At 42.9% G+C, this 20,485-nt stretch overlaps 1 protein-coding gene across 1 annotated transcript in view; it reads left to right on the forward strand.

The window, feature by feature from the left end:
• ZCCHC9 (zinc finger CCHC-type containing 9) overlaps positions 1–20,485 on the forward strand; it is a 252,435-nt gene that overhangs the window by 154,790 nt on the left and 77,160 nt on the right. The window contains exon 3 of the mRNA XM_044062592.1: positions 18,609–18,701. Within this exon, the coding sequence (XP_043918527.1) occupies positions 18,609–18,701 (93 nt within the window). The remainder of the gene's footprint in view (positions 1–18,608; positions 18,702–20,485) is intronic.

The following is a 20,485-nucleotide window of genomic DNA, read 5'->3' on the forward strand; positions in this document are numbered from 1 at the left end:
GGCTCCAGTAATTGCATTTTGCAGACAAAGAAATATTCAAATATATCCATACCTGGACGATTGCCTAATTCAGGCAGAAAACCAGGCCATACTTATAAATCATCTGGCATTTGTAAAAAGGGTTCTAACTTGTCTAGGGTACACCATAAACGAAAAGAAATCACAGCTGGTACCCTTTCAACAGATTACATTCCTGGGTGCAAGCTTGAATATAACTGCCCAGATGGCTTTCCTCACACCGGCAAAGCAACTTAATTTGGTAACTTACTTCAAACAAGTGGCCACAAAAACCCTGCTATCTGCAAGACAAATACTGCGAGCCTTGGGGTTCATGGCCTCCTGCATTCTTCTAATTCCATATGCAAGACAGCATAAGAGGAAACTTCAGTGGTACTTAAAAAGTCTATGGAGTCAACATCGTCACAGCCTGGAAACAATGATTCCTATCATACCTTGACTACGCCTGGAGTTTCTATGGTGGGCAGAGGCCCGCCACCAAAACAAGTGACTGCCATTCACACTACCCCCTGCTGCCCAAACCTCAACTACAGACGCATCAGACTATGAATGGGGGGCTCACCTGGCAGGGAAGTGCATTCAGGGAAAATGGAACCCAAATCATATGCACCTACATGTCAATCAAGAAGAAATGTTAGCTGTACAGAATGCAAGACAGCCTTCAAGGACTGCATTCATCCAGTACAACTAATGGTAAAGACGGACAACACCATGGTTATGTGGTACATAAGCAGGGGGGTACACATTCCTACCCCTCTGCAGACTAGCCATGGCATTGTGGAACACGTCCTTGAGCTACCAAGTGCAACTACAAGCTCAATGCCTGCTTGGAAAACTGAATACACTGGCAGATGGACTAAGCAGAAATCTCATGGACCCACACGAGTGGAAACTGGAACCATGGATTTTCAACATGTTGACAAGCAAATGGGGGAGCCCAGACATGCATCTATTTGCCTCCCCCCAGAACTACCAGTTGGACAAATTTTGCACAAGGACTCCTCACAAAAAAGCCTGGAAAGTGGATGTTCTTGTCATTCAAACCTATCAGTCTACGTCTTTTCCCCTCTGCCTCTGCTCTCCAAAGTTCTGCTAAAAGTCAAACAGGACAAACCAAGAATGATTTTGATTACTCCAGACTGGCCACACTAACACTGGTACCCACTCCTGCACAGTGTGTCACAAATTTCTCCATGGCACCCGCCTCAGACACCTTCCTTACTGTCTCAGCAGGAGAACCAAATTCTGCACCCTCAGCTCCCTACATTGAACATTGCAGCTTGGCTAATTACTTAAATTCACCCTTAGCATCCCTCAGCAAACCTGTGATGGATGTCATCTTGGAGGCGAGATGACCTAGTACTAGAAAATCCTATGCTGACAAATGGAAAAGATTCTGTGCTTGGAATCAATCTCAAGGGATGAGCACAGCAGCATCCAATTTACCTCAGATTTTACAAAACTTAACTGAGGTGCTTCACAAGGGCCTGCCTTTTTCCTCCATTAAAATCAATGCCTCAGCCATTTCAGCTCATTATAACACAGAACCTCCGCTCTTCTCTCATCCTCTGCTCAAGCAGTACCCCAGAAGGGCCAAAAACTTGAGACCACCCAGGAGAACACCAACCCCTGCCTGGGACCTTAACTTTGTAGTGGAGAAAGTCACTCTACCTCCTTTCGAGCCAGCTGCTATTGCTGACTTAAAATGTCTTTCTTGAAAAACAGCCTTCCTTCTAGCAATCACTTCAGCTAGAAGGATATCTGAGTTACAGGCCCTTATGGCAGAGGAGCCTTTCATCACCTTTCATGCAGACAGGGTGTCACTCAGGACCAATCCATCCTTCATGCCCAAGGTGGCATCCAGTGTGGCTCTTAATCAGTCCATTCATTTGCCAACTTTCTTTCCCAATCCACAGAACAAAAGGGGAACGGATTCTGCATTCATTGAATGTGCACAGACAACTTAGATTCTACTTGGACAGGACTAAACCTCGAAGAAAATCTGAACAACTGCTGGTAGCATTTGATGCAAGGTCAGAGGGAAAGGCTATTTCAAAACAAACCATTTCTAAATGGATAAGCCATTGCATTCATTTCTGCTATAAGCACCATGGAAAACCTATCCCCCAGGGGCACGGATCTCATTCCACCAGGGCTGTATCTACATCTGCAGCCTTTCTCAGAGGTGTTCCTACCAGGGATATTCTAGAAGCTGCTATCTAGAGTTCAGTTCATACTTTCACCAAGCATTATCATTTACCAATTTTCTCTAAATCCAGAGCTGGCTTTGCCACTGCTGTCTTGCAGGGCTTTATAGCTGGTCCTAATGCTGTATAAATAAATTCTCCCAATCATAGCTTTGGGAATCTACCCAAATGTAATGACTACAACAGTAAAACACAAAGAACATAGTACAGTTGTGTACACTTACCGTAAATGTAGATGTTCGAATGTATTCACTGTTGCAGTCCTGGTTACCCTCCCTCCAGCCCCCTGATGTCCTTCGTGTTTCATTGTTGCAGTCATTACATTTGGGTTATCTGCTGGCAGGTTGCCCAAAGTCGGTCTGAATTTCAAAGTCTTATGTCCTGCGTCGGTTGCTGTCCTCTTCCATGACGTCAGGGGTATAAAACATGCAGTCAATGCCATTTTCTTTAGTCGTTCTTGCCGCGCGGTGCCCGAAGCAGAAGCATTTCGCAAGTGCCGGTCGGCTGACTACTGAAATATTCGAGTTTGAGTTTCAAAACCGAAGTCTTCACTAAAGCTAAGTACCCGTAGAAACTTTTTCTTGCTTTTTACCGATGTCAGAAAAAGTTAATAATTGTATTACTTGTGGGAAGCAAATACCTCATAAGGATTTCCATTTATACTGTATTCCTTGCCTTAGGCCTTGATCACAACGTGCCTGGCTGTTGGTTTTGTGCTAGATTTTAACCAACGCACTATTAAGCGTCGGTATATTTTTGCATCAAAGTATTTTGGAAACAGATTTAACTACCCAGAAATGTCGTTGGATAACAATCCGACTACCAAAGTACATAAAAAACGCAAAGAAAAGGACAGAGAAAGGCAGTCGAGATCCAAAACTGATGAAGCTTCTCCTAAGCCAGTCGCCGGTACTCGGTGAGGTGCTTTCGCAGCCCCTGATACCTGCTACCTTCAAGGCACAGGCCTCTATTGACACCTATGTGGAGTCCAGCATGCCGCAAGATACTCAAGGTATTGAACCGACGGCTGTATCTCCCTCAGATGGGTCTGGAGCCACTGAGCAGGCACCAGCTTCTGAGGGTGTATTCAGACCTCAACATTTGTATATCAAACCAACTCCAGTTGCAAAACCAAAGACAAAAGCAACTTCTAAAACTAAAAAAACGACACATGAGCTACGTGCATAGGCCTCTATGTCTAAAAAACAGATGATCAAAATGGCTGAAGACCTTATTACCTTGATCAGGGGTACCCATCCCCCTCCTGATAAGAGGCCTAGGCACGACACTGATTCTGAATCTTCATATCAGGTTTCTATTTCTTCTGATCTGGAATTATCTATACCTCCCTATGAGGATTCTGATGCTGAGGAGTCTATTCCATCTGCATCTCCTCCTGAGGATTATTCTTTTGGAGAAACCTTGCATACTTTGAGGGAGCATTTTCACTGGGAGAGTCAAGACTTCTCAGAATCAAAAAAGAGGCTCAGGGATTTCCTTCTCCCTCATCACAAGCCTTTAGCCATGCCCCCTGTTTTAGACATTGTGGATGATGTGTTTTCGGAATCAAGCTTGATCCCTGACTCCTTACCTCCGGCTCCCAGTAACCCTGACAGATATTACAGGGCCCGTGACTCGCATACATTTTTATTTAGAAACCCTGCTGCTAATCCTGAAACTATTTCACAGGGTCCAAATGGAGTTAAGGCCTCAACAGCAAAAAATCCTACCCCCTCTGACAGAGATTCAAGGGCACTAGACAAATGGGGGAAAAAAGGTTTATACATCTGCAGCCTTGGCAAGCAGGGCCTTAAATTGTCAATTTCATATGCTTAAGTACCAACAACATCTTATGGGATTGCTGAAACAGAAAATTATGTTGATTTCAGAATGTGCAGAAAATAAAAAATTGCAGGAATTATTGCATGCAGCAGGGCAAGTTGGAAAGCATACCTTGCTATGTGGTTTTGATTCCTTAGAGGCCTCTGCAGGGTCGCAGTTACTGGATCTGTGATTAGGAGGCATGCCTGGTTAAAGGAGCAAAATTTGCCTGATCATGTTAAAGCTAAATTGCTAGATGCACCTCTACAGCATGATTCTCTGTTTGGTATTAAGGCAGAAGAGGTTTTAAAGAAAATGGAAGACAAAGCTAAGTATATGCAAACTGTTAAAGACTTCTTACAAGTGCAGCCACCCAGATTCGTAGACACTGGCCTACAAAAAATTGGTCCTTTCCTGTGTCAGACAGAGCTCAAAGGAGCAAATCCAGACGCCCTAAGGGTTCCAGATACCAGGCACAAGATTCATACAGGTCAAAGCAATGGGGTGCGTCCACCTCCAAATCTGGGGGAGCTAAAGCGTAAACCTACAGAAAGCAATCCCTATGACTTCCCTCTGCCTATTCCAAGCACTTATCTTTTGGTAGCTCCCAGAGGGGGAAAATTAGCACTTTTTGCTCAAAATTGGCAGTTAATAACCCAGGACGAGTGGGTACTAAACATCGTTTCACAGGGATACAGATTTCATATCCATACTCTGCCAATGGAAAATGGTTGGCCAGATCTGCCAAAAAATCAATGGGCAGAGGCATAGAAACAGGTAACGTCCCTCATGGATATCGGGGCCATTCAGACAGTACCAGAACATGAAAAAGGACAAGGTTTTTACTCAAGACTGTTCTTGGTACCCAGAAAGGACAAGGCCTGGTGGCCAATACTGGATTTATCGATTTTGAACACATACCTAGACATTCCAAAATTCAAAATGCTGACTTTGGAGCAGCTTCTGCCCGTACTGGGCAAGAATGCTTGGCTGGTGACTTTAGACCTAAAAGAGGCATACCTGCATGTCCCAGTAAGACAATCATGTAGAAGATACCTCAGATTCAAGGCTGAATTAATGCATAACCAATTCTCTGCACTGCCCTTTGGTTTATCTACTGCGCCCAGGGTCTTTACAAATTGCCTGGCACCAGTAATTTCATTTTGCAGACAAAGAAGTATACAAATATATCCTTACTTGGACGACTGTCTCATTCAAGCAAAGAACAAGGGCACTCTCTTCTTCGACACCTGGCATTTGTGAAAAGGCTTCTAACATGCCTCGGGTACGCAATAAACGAAAAGAAATCACAACTGGTACCCTCTCAAAAGGTAACATTCCTGGGTGCAAGCTTGGATACAACTGCCCAGATGGCTTACCTCACATCAGACAAGCAAAGGCAACTGACTGCTTACTTCAAACTGATGGCAACAAAAACCCAGTCTTCTGCAAAGCAAATTCTGCAAGCTCTGGGCTTCATGGCATCCTGCATCCTATTAATTCCATATGCAAGACTGCATATGAGGAAACTTCAACGGTACCTAAAAAGTTTATGGAGTCAACATTCACACAGTCTGGAAACAATGATTCCTGTCATTCCCTGCCTGCAACAGGAGTTTCCATGGTGGGCAAAGGCATGTCACCAAAACATGGGACTGCCCTTCACTCTACCCCCTGCCAGACAAACCTTAACAGATGCATCAGATTATGCCTGGGGGCCCACATGGCAGGAAGATGCATTCAGGGCTTATGGACACCAAAACAAATGCATCTTCATATCAACCAGAAAGTGATGCTAGCTGTTCAAAATGCCCTAACAGCCTTGAAGGACTTACTTCATCCAGGACAACTACTGATAAAGACTGACAAAACCACAGTCATGTGGTATATAAACAAGCAAGGGGGCACACACTCTTACCCCTTTTGCAGATTAACCATGGCACTGTGGGCACAGCTTTGACCTACCAAATACATCTTCAAGCTCAATTCCTGAAGGAAAACAAAACACTCTGGCAGACTATTTAAGCAGAAACCTTATGGATCCTCACGAGTGGAAACCAAATCCACAAGTCTTCAGCATGGTAATAGAGAAATGGGGGAGCCCAGACATAGATCTATTTGCCTCTCCTCAAAATTATCAATTGAAAATATTCTGCTCAAGGACTTATCACAGATTAAGCATGGAAAGTGGACACCCTGTCCTTCATTTGGAAAAACCTATCAGTTTATGCCTTTCCTCCTCTGCCTCTTCTACCCAAGGTCCTCTTAAAAGTCAGACAAGAGAAGCTAAAGATGATATTAATTGCCCCGGACTGGCCCCACCAATACTGGTACCCATTCCTAAGGAACCTGGCTCAATACCCAGCTTGGACCTTGCCTCAAAGACCACAACTGCTGTCCCAGCAAAACAATCAGATCCTGCACAATCAACTACAGACTCCTGGCAGCATGGCTAATCATGTAGTCATGCAAACAGCACCTCTCAGTAAAGCTGTGATGAATGTCACTTTGGAAGCCAGAAGGCCTAGTACTAGAAAATCTTATGCTGACAAATGGAAGAGATTCTGTGCTTGGAATCGAGCACAAGCAACTGATACAGCAGAACCAAATATTCCTCAGATTTTACAGTACTTAACTGAGATGCTTGACAAAGGCCTATCTTTCTCATCGATCAAAGTCCATGCTTCTGCCATTTCGGCTCATTACAATACAGAGCCACCAATCATTTCTCATCCTTTACTAAAGCAGTATCTTAGAGGTGCCAAGAATTTAAGGCCTCCTAGAAGACCACCAGTACCTGCATGGGACCTCAATTATGTGTTGGAAAAGCTTACCCTGCCTCCATTTGAATCGGCTACTACCGCTGATCTAAAGTTCTTGTAATGGAAAACAGCTCTGCTACTAGCAATTACTTCAGCAAGAAGAGTTTCAGAGCTACAGGCCCTCATGGCTGTAGAGCCTTTTATATTTTAACCAGACAGCATGTCTCTGAGGACAAATCCTACTTTTATGCCTAAGGTGGTTTCCAGTGTGGTTCTTAACCAGTCAATTCATCTGCCAACTTTTTATCCAAATCCGCAGAACAAGGGGGGGAGAATTCTGCATTCCTTGGACGTACACAGACAGCTAAGATTCTACTTGAGCAGGACAAAAGCTCTAAGAAAAACTGAGCAGTTACTAGTGTCATATGCTGCAGGATCAGAAGGAAAGGCTATTTCAAAGCAGACAGTTTCAAAAGTTGATAAGCCACTGCATCAGTTTCTGCTACTTACACGACGGTAAACCTGTGCCCAAGGGCATTAGGTCTCATTCCACCAGAGCTGCAGCTACTTCAGCCTTTCTCAGAGGAGTACAACCAAAGACATTCTAGAGGCTGCTATTTGAGTTCTGTTCACACCTTTACAAAGCATTACCATTTGCCTCTCTACTCTAAGTCCAGGGTAGGCTTTGCCACTGCAGTGCTGCAGGGCCTTATAGCCGCACCTAATGCTGTTTAGCCCCAGCCTCCCAACCATTGCTTTGGGATTCTACCCAAATGTAATGATTGCAACAGTGAAACACGAAGAACATAGTACAGTTGTGTACATTTACCATAAATGTAGATGTTCGAGTGTATTCACTGTTGCAATCCAGGTTACCCACCCACCATCCCCCTGTCATTCTGAAGTTTATCTTTCCTTCTCTATCTTCTACAACCTATGTGATGTATTTTCTTGTAGATGAAGGTAAAGTTTATACTGATGCATGTGTGTATGTATGTGTATATATATATATATATATATATATATATATATATATATATATATATATAAAAAACATTTTGCTACCTTTTTGGGGGGCACCTGACATCGCGGGCAAGAAAAACTAAAGAAAATGGTGTCTGCTGCATGTTTTATACCCCTGACGTCGTGGAAGAGAAGACAGCAACCGATGCAGGACCCAAGACTTTGGAATTCAGGCCGACTGAGGGCAACCTTCCAACAGATTACCCAAATGTAATGACTGCAACAGTGAATACATTCAGACATCTACATTTATGCTAAGTGTACACAACTGTACTTTTCATAGGTTGGTACTAGGCTATCTGCCCTAGGGCCTATGCAAGCCTAGCCATAACAATTCCCTGGATATTTCTTCCCACAATATTTACTTCTCCAGGCCCCTGTCTAGCAGGGCGACTGACATGATCCCCGGGGTGAATTTCCTATCTCCCATCCAATCATCAAGGTTCCTTTTGAAGAGGACCAAAGAGGCGCTCTGCTTGATATGTATGGGCAGTCTATTACAGAGTATGGGGAGTCTCTGGGTCAGGAACCTATCCCTCCAGCATGTTTTGTTCATTGTGATGACATGGTTTAGATCCCTGGAGCTTGTGGCTCTGAGGGATTGGGATTTCTTTAAGTGGAGCATGTCCAACAGCTCAGGGTTTGACATGGCCTTGTATGTTAAGCAGAGATCGCCTCTGAGTAGACGATATGCCACAGAGTATAGCTAGAGTTTTTTTTTTAGACGGTCACTATATGGCATCTGCTTTAGGCCTGTGATTCTTTTAGTGAGGTATTTCTGTGGCCTTTCAAGCTGTTGCAGATGTCTTGTGAGGTACATACCAAACGGGGCATTATACTCTATAATGGGTCTATTGAGGGATGAGTACAGTGGGACAGTGGCCTCCTTTTTTCTGGATGAAAAGCCCTTAGTGATGAGCTGTGCCACATAGAAGGATTTCCTGACTGTTGTGGCAGTGTCGTTATCGAAAGTGAGACCACTGTCCACCTGTGTCCCTAAGTCTCTCATCACACTTTTGATGTTTAGTGTCCTGCCACCTATGTGGTAATTCATGTTTTTTTCCAAAGGGGATAACTATACATTTCTTGGCATTAAGCTTGAACCCATGGCTCTGGCACCAGGCATCTGCTTCTGTAAGGCCCTTTTGTAGAATATCCACATCATTTGGGGATTCAATAATGGCTCCCAGTTTGCAGTCATCTGCAAACTTTGTTAGCCAGAGTCCCTTAGTGTTGGCCTGTACTTCAGTGAAGTAGATGCCAAGCAAGAGTGGTCCCAGGATTGAACCCTGAGGTACTCCACTTATCACTTGTCTGAAGCTAGATTTGGAGTCGGCTACTTTTACTGTCTGGGTTCTGTCAGTAAGCCAGTTTGCAACCCATCGAGTGGCGTAGGGATTTATGCCCAGCTTAGTAAGTTTATCTATGATTCCAGAGTGGGGGATGGTGTCAAAGGACTTGGCGAGGTCCAGATAGGCTGTGTGGACTGCCATACCCTCGTCCACAGCTCTGGAGACTGATTCAAAGAAGTCAATCAGATTCAGGAGGCAAGATCGGCCCCAAACTGGGTGGGGTCCAGTGTTTGAAGGTTGCCAATGTCTTTGTTTATAAGTTCCATGATAATGCATTCCATGCCCTTACAAATCAGGCTTGTCAGACTGATGGGACGGTAGTTCCCGGGATCCAAGGTGGATCCTCCCTTGTGGAGTGGGATAACTGTAGCTGTGCGCCACTCAGTGGGCACGAAGCCTGAGGTGAGGCTATGATTAAACATGACACTTAGGTGAGGTGCCAGTTCATTTTGTAGTTCATGTAGTACACAGCCTGGGATGTCATCTGGTCCCATGGATGCTGTATTCTTAGCTTTGGAGAGTGCGGTTTCTACCTGTGTGGCCGTGATTATTGGAATTTGGCAATCTTTTGGTATTGAGATGGGCCATTTAGGGGGTGAGAGTGGCGTGAAGTTGGCACTAAATCGATTTGCCAGGATATTGGCAATATCCTTGGGATCAGTATATTTAATGCCATTCTGTTGTAACTCAGAGCAGATCTGAGCATTGCCATTTAGATTCTTGACATAACTATAGAATGCCTTGAGGTTGTCTTTGGAATCTTTGGCAATTTTATTTTCGTAACTAGCTTTTGAGGATTTTATGAGGGATCTCAGCTTCTTACTGAGGCTGGTGAGGGAGTTTTTTTTTTGCATCCTGGGATTTTCCTCTTTTTTGCAACAGTTTCTTCCTTGTGTTGTATAGTTTGTTTATAGCAGGGGACCACCAGATTGGCTTCCTTTTTTTGGAGAAGAGCATCTTGGTTCTATTTATAGGTTCATAGGTTTATACTAGGCTATCTGCCCTAAGGCATTTATAAGCCTAGCTTATATGAAAAAATACTGTGCCGATTAGTTTGTTGTGCCTCTGTCCAGCAGTGACACAGAGATGATTCCCGGGGTAAACCTACGATCTCCCATCCACAGGTCTAGATTTCTCTTGAACAGAGTCAGCGAGGTGCTCTGCCTCACATGGACCGGGATTTTATTCCACAGCATAGGGAGTCTCTGAGTGATAAATCTATCCCCAGCACGCCCTATTTATATCCGTGCTAAGGTTTAAGTTGCTTGCTCTAGTGGTTTTGGTGGATTTGAATTTTTGAGGTGGAGCATGTCCATTAATTCGGGTTGGACATGGCCTTGTATGTCAGGCACATGTCACCTCTGAGCAGACGGTATGCGACTGAATAGAGCTGGAGTTTCTTCAATCTGGCAGCATATGGCAGATTTTGGAGTCCCTTTATCCTTTTGGTGAGGAACTTTTGGGGTCTCTCCAATTGCTGCAGATGTCTGGTGAGATACATCCCGAATGGGGCATTGTACTCGATCATTGGTCTGATAAGTGAAGAGTACAGGGAACAATGACCTCACTAGATCTGGATGTGAATCCTTCATGATCAGGTGGGCAATGTAGAAGGTCTTTCTAACCACTTTAGCAATGTGAGTGTCAAAAGAAAGGCCACTGTCAACCTGGGTCCCCAGGTCCCTGATCACCTCTTCTGTGCTTAGTGGATTGCCACCTATATGGTAGCTTGGGGTTACCTTGTTTTTGGTATGACTATACATTTTTAACTTCAGGCCATGGCTCTGGCACCAGCTATCTGTTTCCGTGAGTCCCTTCTGAAGGATATCCGTGTCCGATGTACTTTCCACTATGGCCCAGTTTGCAGTCGCCTGCAAACTTTGTCAGCCAAAGTCCTCCCATGCTGGCCTGTACTTCTGAGAAGTAGATGCCAAACAATAGGGGCCAAGGACCCTGTGGGACACCACTTGTGACCGGCTTGGAGTCTGACACAGCACCAGCAACTCTAACCCTGTGGGTTCTGTCCTTAGTTTGCAACCCATCTTGTGACATATGGGTTTTAAGCTGGTTTTTCTACAATACCCGAGTGGGGTATTGTGTCGAAGCCATTGCAAGGTCAAGGTAGGCTGTATGGACTGCCTTTCCCTCATCAATGGCCTTGGTGACTGTTTCAAGAAGTCGACTAAGTTCAAAAGGCATGATCTTCCCTTGACAAAGCCAAACTGGGTCGGGTCCAATGTCTGCAAGTCCCCTATATCTTTGTTTATGAGCTCCATTATGATCCTCTCCATAGCTTTGCAGACTAGACTTGTTAAGCTTATGGGGCGTAATTACCAGGGTCCCCCAGAGGCGCCTTTGTGGAGTGGGACCACAGTTGATCCTGTGGTAAGGCTGAGATTAAACAGCGGTTAATTCCTCATTTAGCGACACCATCCGGTCCCATTGATGCTGTGTTTTAGCTTTAGAGAGAGCCACCTCGCATTTGAGATGTCCGGGAGGCTACACTTTGCACTGAACCTGTCTGCCAGTATGTTGGCAATGTCTGTGGGTTCAGTGATTTTTGTATCATTTTGGACTAATTCTGAGCATATCTGGGAGTTTCCACCCAGGTTCCCAACATAGCTGAAAAAGGCATTATGATTGTCCTTTGAATCCATGGCAATTTTTCTCTATGGATTTTGTTCTATCATGTAATAGCTTTCTCCTCTTATTGTAAAGTTTGTTAATGGCTGGGGGTCCACCAGACTGGACGTTTGCCCTTTGTGGAAAGAGTCTTGGTTTTATTTGGGATTGCCTGATCCATGCAGTCCTGGAGGTGTTCATAGAAGGCATTTGTAAGGGCTTCCGCAGCTTGTTGTGGTTTCCTCTGGCTCAGGGGCCTTGAAGGATACTACACCAGTCTTGAGTAGTGTGAAGTTTGCTTTAGAGAAGTTCTTCACTATGGTCGTGAGATTAGTTTATGATCAGATCTCACCAATGAGGGATATACTTCCAGTGTGGAGCATTTTGTCCCCATGTTTGTGACAATGAGATCTAGTATATTTTCTCCTCTCGTGGGAACAGTGACTAGCTGTTCCATGGCATTTGAACCGTTGGGCTAGAAAGTTAGGGCTTGAGTAATGTTCCCAGTCTATATTCGGGGTTGAAGTCACCCAATATGATGGTGTTTTTGCCTATGGTTAGTTGCACCTGGATGGTTTCCGAGCCGTGCATTTACACACCCCCTGGGTGTGGGGGTCCTTTATGAATATGGATATACCCTCCTTTTTTGGTGGTCCCGGGTTTTCATGAACGGGGATATGGAGGTAAACCTAATAGTGCCGCGGGTGTCTCAGGAGCCTTGAACCAGGTTTCAGTTACAGCACAGACATTGATGTTCTCCATACTGAGAAGGGCCTCGAGTGCGTGCATTTTGACCTCAGTTTCTTCCCAGCCTTAGCCAATATCCGAATCCCAGGGGTGACAGGTGCAAGCCGTCCCTTGCGGCTAGCGCGTGGTGTCAAGCATGTCATCCCAGGCAGACAGACACTGATCCCTTTTGAATGACACCAGACATTGATCATCTTGTCTCTATATTGTGGCATCATTCTTGGTGAAGGAAGGATACTGCTCAGGGTCACACCAGCATGGACAATGACTGTGTCATATTTGTACTTGCCGTGGAGGTGACCCGTGCTTGTGTTATGTGGCGGATTCTGCCGCGCCCGAGGCAGCTTACTGTGACCCTCTCCTTGTTCAGCCTGGTGAGTGGGACGCCAGTGTCTGACTATGGAGTCACCTGTTGTATTTGGCCTTAAGGGCTGTGACTGCTTTGCACACTGCTTTTGTGGTTTATGTGTTGCAGAGCCTCCGAGTATGTCTTTGTGTGTTTATGTGTTTGATTCAGTGGAGTGGTAGCATTATGTGAGGCTGGTTTTGTGGTGTGTGTAGTTGCCTTCTCCTCCTGTCTGGTCTTGCCAGTCCTGAGTTGAGAGAGCTCAGCCTCCAGTTTGGCTACATTGCCTCAAGATTCCCAGATTCACCAGATGGACGAGATTGACAACTGACCTTTGGACATGCTAGAATAATATTGGCCAGTGGGGAGGAGGGTGTAGTGCTTTTTAATTTTTGTGCTGACTTATATAATTGCTTTTGAGAGAGCAAGTGCCAGGTAACTTGAGTGCAATGTGTTACAAGTAACTAAATGCCAAACAAACAACAAGCATATAAACGTGCAGACCACTTAACCTTCTTAATGTAAAATAACTGGCCTGAAGCCCAGCTAAAAAGAATCAGCAGTTCCCAACTTAGAAGGATGAAAGCTACCTGTCCTGCCACCACAGTGCTTGCCACAAACCTTCCTAATGTAAAACAACTGGTCTGAAGCCCAAGTGCTTAATCCAAAAGACTTGAATGATAGCTACACTTTAATCAAGTTACAACCAAGCAGTAATAAATACCATTGAATACTTTAGAGATTGTCTGGATTAGTGCTCAAGTTACACAAACAAAGCTAGATCCAGCAGGCCCGATCCAGTCTATGCCACAGCAAACAAGAAACAGTTCAGATATGCATGCACTATAAGCCTTTAACCAGAAATTCCCAGCTCAGAAGGGCAGAGTCCAGCCTCTCCTCCCACAAGAGTGCAGACCACGAACCCTCTTAATGTAAAATAACTGGCTTGAAAGCCCAAGTGCTTAAACCAGAATTAATACACTTTTAGAATAACAGACACTGAGCCCTCAATCAGCAGTTCTCAACCTAGAAGGATGTAAGCTACCTGTTCTGCCACAACAGTGCAGACCACAAACCCTCCCAGTGCAAAACAACCATTTGGGATGGCACGATTCATGCACGAGTGGATGTGCACGTGCAGGGCCTTAGTGTAGGATTCTGCAGTTGAACTTCCAGATCCCGTCTCCGTGGGTGTTGTGAAGTTTGTCACTTCTGACTTCAGTAGCTTGAAGTTGGCTTTGGAGAAGTTTTTTTAAGGAGGTTTTCTTACTGGGGGGGGGGGGGGGGATGTGGATGTCAAGGGTGATTTGCTTATGGTCAGACCTGACCAATGAGGGGGTGACCACTGGTGTGGAGCATCTATCTCCCATGTTGGCAATGACCAGGTCTCGGATATTGGAGCCCCTGGTGGGACAATGGATTAGTTGATCCAGGGCGTTGGAATTTATGAATTCCAAGAACTATTGGGAAAAGGAGTTGGTACCTGAGTAGTTTTCCCAATTAATGGCAAGGTAGTTGAAATCACCCAGTATTAGGGTGTTTGGTTGTATCTTCATATTTTCCAGTATGTTTAGAAAGGTTTCTCTTACTATACCTCTACTTTCTTTTATTATGCTTAAAAGTCTTTTTGGTGTATTTGCTTTTGGTTGGAGGTATATTTTTGTGTTTGTAATTTTATTTTTCCCCCCTTTAGGGGGGCACCTGACATCTGGGGCAAGAAAAACTGATGTAATGACGTTGGCTGCATGTTTTATACCACTGACGACCTGACGTCGTGGAAGAAGGGACAGCAACCGACGCAGGACCTAAGACTTTGTTAATCAGGCCAACTGAGGGCAACCTGCTAGCAGATTACCCAAATGTAATGACTGCAAAAGTGAATACACTCGAACATCTACATTTATGGTAAGTGTACACAACTGTACTTTTTCTCTTACTATTTTTTTACTGTGCTTAAAAGCCTTTTTGGTGTATTTGCTTTTGGTTGGAGGTATATTTTTGTGTTTGCAATTTTATTTTGCACCTGACATCTGAGGCAAGAAAAAGTGATGTAATGGCATTGGCTGCATGTTTTATACCCCTGACGACCTGACATCATGGAAGAAGGGACAGCAACTGATGCAGGACCCAAGACTTTGTTAATCAGGCCAACTGAGGGCAACCTGCCAGCAGATTACCCAAATGTAATGACTGCAACAGTGAATGGTGCTGCGGTAGCATTGTCGCCTCACAGCAAGACGTTGTGCCGTTCGATTCTCAGTTAGAGCGTCTTCTGTGTGGAGACATGCGTGAATGGGCATACCTTCGTTAAAGGTTGTGCGTCAGGGCTGGCAAACTCGGCACATAAAAAATCTACTGCCAATCATTAGCGGACCGGAGTTCCCCTGTGGCGACACCTAACCGGGAAAAGCCGAAAGAAACAAAATGACTGCAACAGTGAATACACTCGAACGTCTGCATTTATGGTAAGTGTACACAACTGTACTTTTTTTTTTTTTTTTTTTTGGATTTAATATTAGTTGGTTTTCTGTGAGCCCGGTTTCGACTGAGGTGAAGCTGTCTTGGGTATTGGCAAGGAGTTTTGAAAAGTTGTGGGTCGTGGTGATAAGGGTTGAAGTTTCGGCATATTGTAAGAGAGTAGAATGCTTGGTAGCAGAGTTTAATCTGTTTGTAAAGCTATTGAACAAGAGGGGACCCTATATAGAGCCTTGGGGAGCACGTGTATTTCCAGGTAGGAAAGGGGAGGTGACAGATTGCCAGCGAATGGATTGTTGTCTGTTAGATAAGTAGCTAGAGAACCAATTTATAGTGGAGGTAGAGGCATGGAGATCAGAAAGTTTAGATATCAGTTTGGTGTGAGAGCGTATCGAAGGCCTTGGAGAGATCAAGGAATAGGCAGGAAACTAGGTGGTTATTATCTCAGGCTTCTGCTACAGTTTGGGTGAATGAGAGTAGTGCCGTAGATGTGCTGTGGTGGGGTCTAAATCCATGCTGGGTGGGAGTAAGAAGATTATTGTCCAGCAAGTGTTTAAGTAGTTGGGTATGGACACATGTTTCGAGAATTTTGGATAGTGGGGAGAGTATTACAATGGGACGGTAGTTGGATGGGTCGGTGGAGTTGCCACCTTTGTGGAGAGGGATTGTGAAGAAGGCTTTCCAAATGTCTGGGACAAGGGCTTCTGTAATGGAGCGATTAATAAGGATAGAGACTGGGTATGCAATGGATTTGGCTGCAGTTTTAAGGAAGTGGGGGGTAATTTATTGACAGATGGAGAGGTTTGAGTTTACTTAGTAGTGATGTGATGAAAGCAATGGGGACTAGTTGGAAGGAGAAAGAAAATGGGGGAAGAGGGTTTGGGGGATATGGGAAAATCAGAGGCAGTGGGACTTGGTTGAGTTAGCTTTTGAAATGTTTCTATGAAATGTTTATTTAAAAGTGCAGCTGTCTCAGTGGCAGTATTGAGTGGGAAGGGGTTAGGGGTTGGGGGTTGGAGGTTTACTAGGACAGAGAATTTTAACTGTTGACCAGCCCTTTTGGAGGTTTTGTGTGGGCTGCCTTGGTTGGAGTTAAAGAAAGTCTTTTTGTCTTTTATGACTAGTTTTTTTTACACAGGTTTGAGTTCTTTGTACTGTTGTAATAGGGGAGGAGTTCTGTTTTTGATCCAAGTTTTCCAGGCAGCATCCCTCTGATGCATAATAGAGCGAGTTTGCTTAGTGAGCCAGGGAGCATAGTTAGATTTTACTCTTAATTTTTCTGGTTGGGGCTATGGATTTCAGAACATCTAGGAATATTTTGTTGAAAGTGGTTACAGCTTCATTAAGAGGGAGGTTATGGAGGAATGTCCAGCTGATGTTGGACAGTATAGAGTTGAATTTTTTGGGGTCAAATTAAGTTTGATTGCGAGTTTCTCTGTAGTGGTGTACTTTGGGAGAATGAAATGTCTATGAATATAGGTAGGAGAATGGTCACTAAGAGAGTTGGGAAGAATGCCAGGGCTATGATAGAGAGTGAGGTCGGAAGTGAGGATCCAATCAATTATTGAACCTGTATTAGAGTTTTTTGCTTCTAGTTGGTGAGGATATATGTCGGTGAAATCCAAATAGATTTAGGCTAACAATTGGTGATGAGGAGGAGAGTGAAATCCAGTCAGTGTTGACGTCACCAAGTATAATAGTTTCATATGGAATATGCTGGGTGAGCCAGGAGAAAAAGTTTTCTAGAATATGTATGTTGTCACCTGGGGGGATATATATGGATACAATGGCAAACTTTTTGTGAGGGTTAAGATGACAGTTTACAATTAGGATTTCTGCAGGACTGAAGCTGGGTATGGGAGTGGGGAGAGAGAGTAAGTTGGTCAGAGTAGAGGATGGCTACTCTCCCACCTCTCCGGTTTGTTCTGTCGGCACTATAAATGTTATAACCTGGGTGTAGGATTTCGGAGTTGGAGATGTGAGGTTTTAACCAGGTTTCTGACAGTGCAAGGATATTAGGTGAGTTTAAATGGATCCAGGAGTGTAATGCTGGAATTTTGTTGACAATGCTTTGGATATTTAGAGAGAAAATGGCTTGATGGAGGAGGAAGACATTGGGGGAGAGTGAGAGGGTGAGGGGTAGGGGGTGTTTGCTTGAGGGAAGTGGAGGAAAAAGATGTAGGCCCTGGGTTGGGGTGGATGTCCCTATCCAGGAGTAGTGAGTCAAGGAAATCAAGCAAATAGGAGAGAAGGTTAAGAGCAGTGGGTGTACTTTCTGTTAAGATGGTGGAAAGTGATATATTTGAGTAATGTTTTATAGAAAAAAGGTAGGAGGGAGAGATTGGAAATAGGTTTGGGGAGATGGGAAATGTGGGCGGGGGTTGGTGAATGAGTGGTAGCTGTGAGAGAGGGTGGGTGCTGCTGCTGGAAAATACAGAGATGTATGGTAGGATGTGGAAAGTGATAGTAAGAGGAAAAGTTTGTGCAGACAGCCTTGCAAATGTCAACATACACACTTTAAAATAACGCGCAAGGCCAGTAACTTGTAGGATACATCTGTGATGCATGGCTAGGCATATAAAGACTCCAGTGGTCATTAGCCCTGGTATATATCTATGACCCTATATAAAAGTTCCAAGATTCTTTTTGAAAGACTGATGTTTTGTAGTAAGAGAAAGCGTACTCTTTAATCTTGGAAGGTGCTGTGCAGTGCTTTTGATATTTTTTTCCTGTTATTGATAGTTAGGTTCCCTTATCTGGTTCTTGTTCCTCAAGATATATGTTCCAGGCAAGGAGATTACAATAGAAGTGGATCAGACATTGTCTTATAGACCACACAGAGGTCACCTTTGAATTAGCTACACAAAACCGAATGTAGTGACAATTCCTGAAGCTTTTCTGAAGACTTTTCTTGTAACCAGTTATTGTACCTTTTCAAGTTTTCAGTTTGTCAAGTAGCTTGTTAGAAGACTTAAAAAAATTCAAAATGATGTTCATTCAGGCTTTGTTCTATAAATAAATAACTCTAGCTTTTGATAAGTGCTTTCCTTTCTGGACACATGTCGTATTTCCTTTAAAGAGTGTGTATTTGTAGAGAAGTCAACCATAAGTTTATCTTGGCATGATCAGTCATATACAGAGGCAGTGTTTAATTATGGGTGTGAGAAAGTAAGTGTACAGATGACTTAAGTGTGTTTAAAAAAATAATTCTTTCAAATCTTTTTTGTCCTTACAGGAGAGTTTCCCTATGCCAAGTGTTTCATCTGTGGTGAGATTGGACATCTGTCAAGGTCATGTCCTGACAATCCAAAAGGACTATATGCTGAAGGTGAGTTTTCCTTTTGAACCTTCTTATCAGTGATGTGTTAGCTCATGTGAAATGCTGCATTGATTCAGAGCTCTCTTACTTCCGAAAAAAATGTTCATGTGGCAGTCTTATCTAATTTCCATACATGCCTTGAAAAGAGCAGTTGCATTTAAATTATTCGTTAGAGAGGCAATTTCTCTTAGCACCCACTCCCAACAACCTAAAGTTAGAGTAGACGTAATGTCATGGCTGTAGAGCTCATCTTGCACCACTTAAAATCAGCAGACACTTAAAATGTAAGTAACCTGTCCTAAAATGTATTTCTTTGTGATAGTCATTTATGCTGAATGGGTGTCTTGAGTTACAAGCTCAGTCATGAGTTTAAACACATATCACAGGGAAGTAGTCTCTCTATCAGAACAAACTTGAGTTATTCAAAATTCTACGACTCCAGTTGGTGCATAAAATGGAGGCCGCACACTGATAATGAGCTGCTTCCTGCAATCCAAGCTTTTATTGACCAGCCTTCTTTTTCCCCACAGTGTGAGGGAGCAAGTCACTTAACCAGAAAGTGCTGTCATGCTGAGTTTGAAAAGTCTGTGTGAATCAGAGCTGTACCCCAGTTAGTAAATGCAACTAGGCAGTGAACCACATCCCATTATTTTTATGAAGTCTAATAGTATATTGCTTTGCCTCCAAAAATTGGGGAGGTGTGTGTGTGTGTGTGTGTGTGTGTGTGTGTGTGTGTGTGTGTGTGTGTGTGTATATGTATATATGTATATATATATATATATATATATATGTATATATATATGTGTATATATATATATGTATATATATATATATATATATGTGTGTGTATATATATATATATATATATATATATATGTATATATATATGTGTATATATATATATATATATATATATGTATATATATATATATATATATATATATATATATATGTATATATATATATATGTGTGTATATATATATATATATATATATATATATATATGTATATATATATATATATATATATATATGTATGTATATATGTATATATATATATATATGTATATATCTATATATATATATATATATATATATGTATATATGTATATATATATATATATATGTATGTATATATGTATGTATGTATATATATATATGTGTGTGTATATATACACACACACACACCTACCTACCTACCTACAGTTAATTAATGTTCACATAGCCTCATTTTAAACCACAGAAAGGGTAGAATATAAATAGATAAAGCACAAAGTGTAAGGATTAAAAAATCTGAAAAGTAAACAACTTATGGAAGGAATCTGCACAAACTACAATGGAAAAAACACAATACACAAATAAAATAAAGGCCCAGCTAAACATTTTGAAAAACAGAATACAAAGATACGCTGCCACAAACAGCTAAACAAACTCCATGCACTAATGTAGTATAATGTAATCTGAACAGTTTTGTCCCGTAATAGAGAAGAACATTGCAGCTCACCAAACCTGCCTAAATCTTAAAATACCCAATGCAAATGCATACAAAAATCCTCATCTATGTGAAGAGGAAAGTTGAAAAAAAATTAAATGTAAAACAGTAATAAAAACAAAAGCAGTAATTATAGTTTCAACAGTTTCAGCTTTGGGCCATCTCAACAAAAACCTACATTAACACCTATAGAACAAGAATGTAACTGTGGCAAATATATCCAACCCCCCCTCCAAATGCACACAACTACTAATAATTACTTCCTGCCTTCCTCTGGAAAGAAACTAATATAATACACAAC

The sequence above is a fragment of the Protopterus annectens genome, chromosome 2.part1 (genome assembly GCF_019279795.1).
Source record: "Protopterus annectens isolate FY-2018-M chromosome 2.part1, PAN1.0, whole genome shotgun sequence".
NCBI classification, from domain to species: domain Eukaryota; kingdom Metazoa; phylum Chordata; order Ceratodontiformes; family Protopteridae; genus Protopterus; species Protopterus annectens.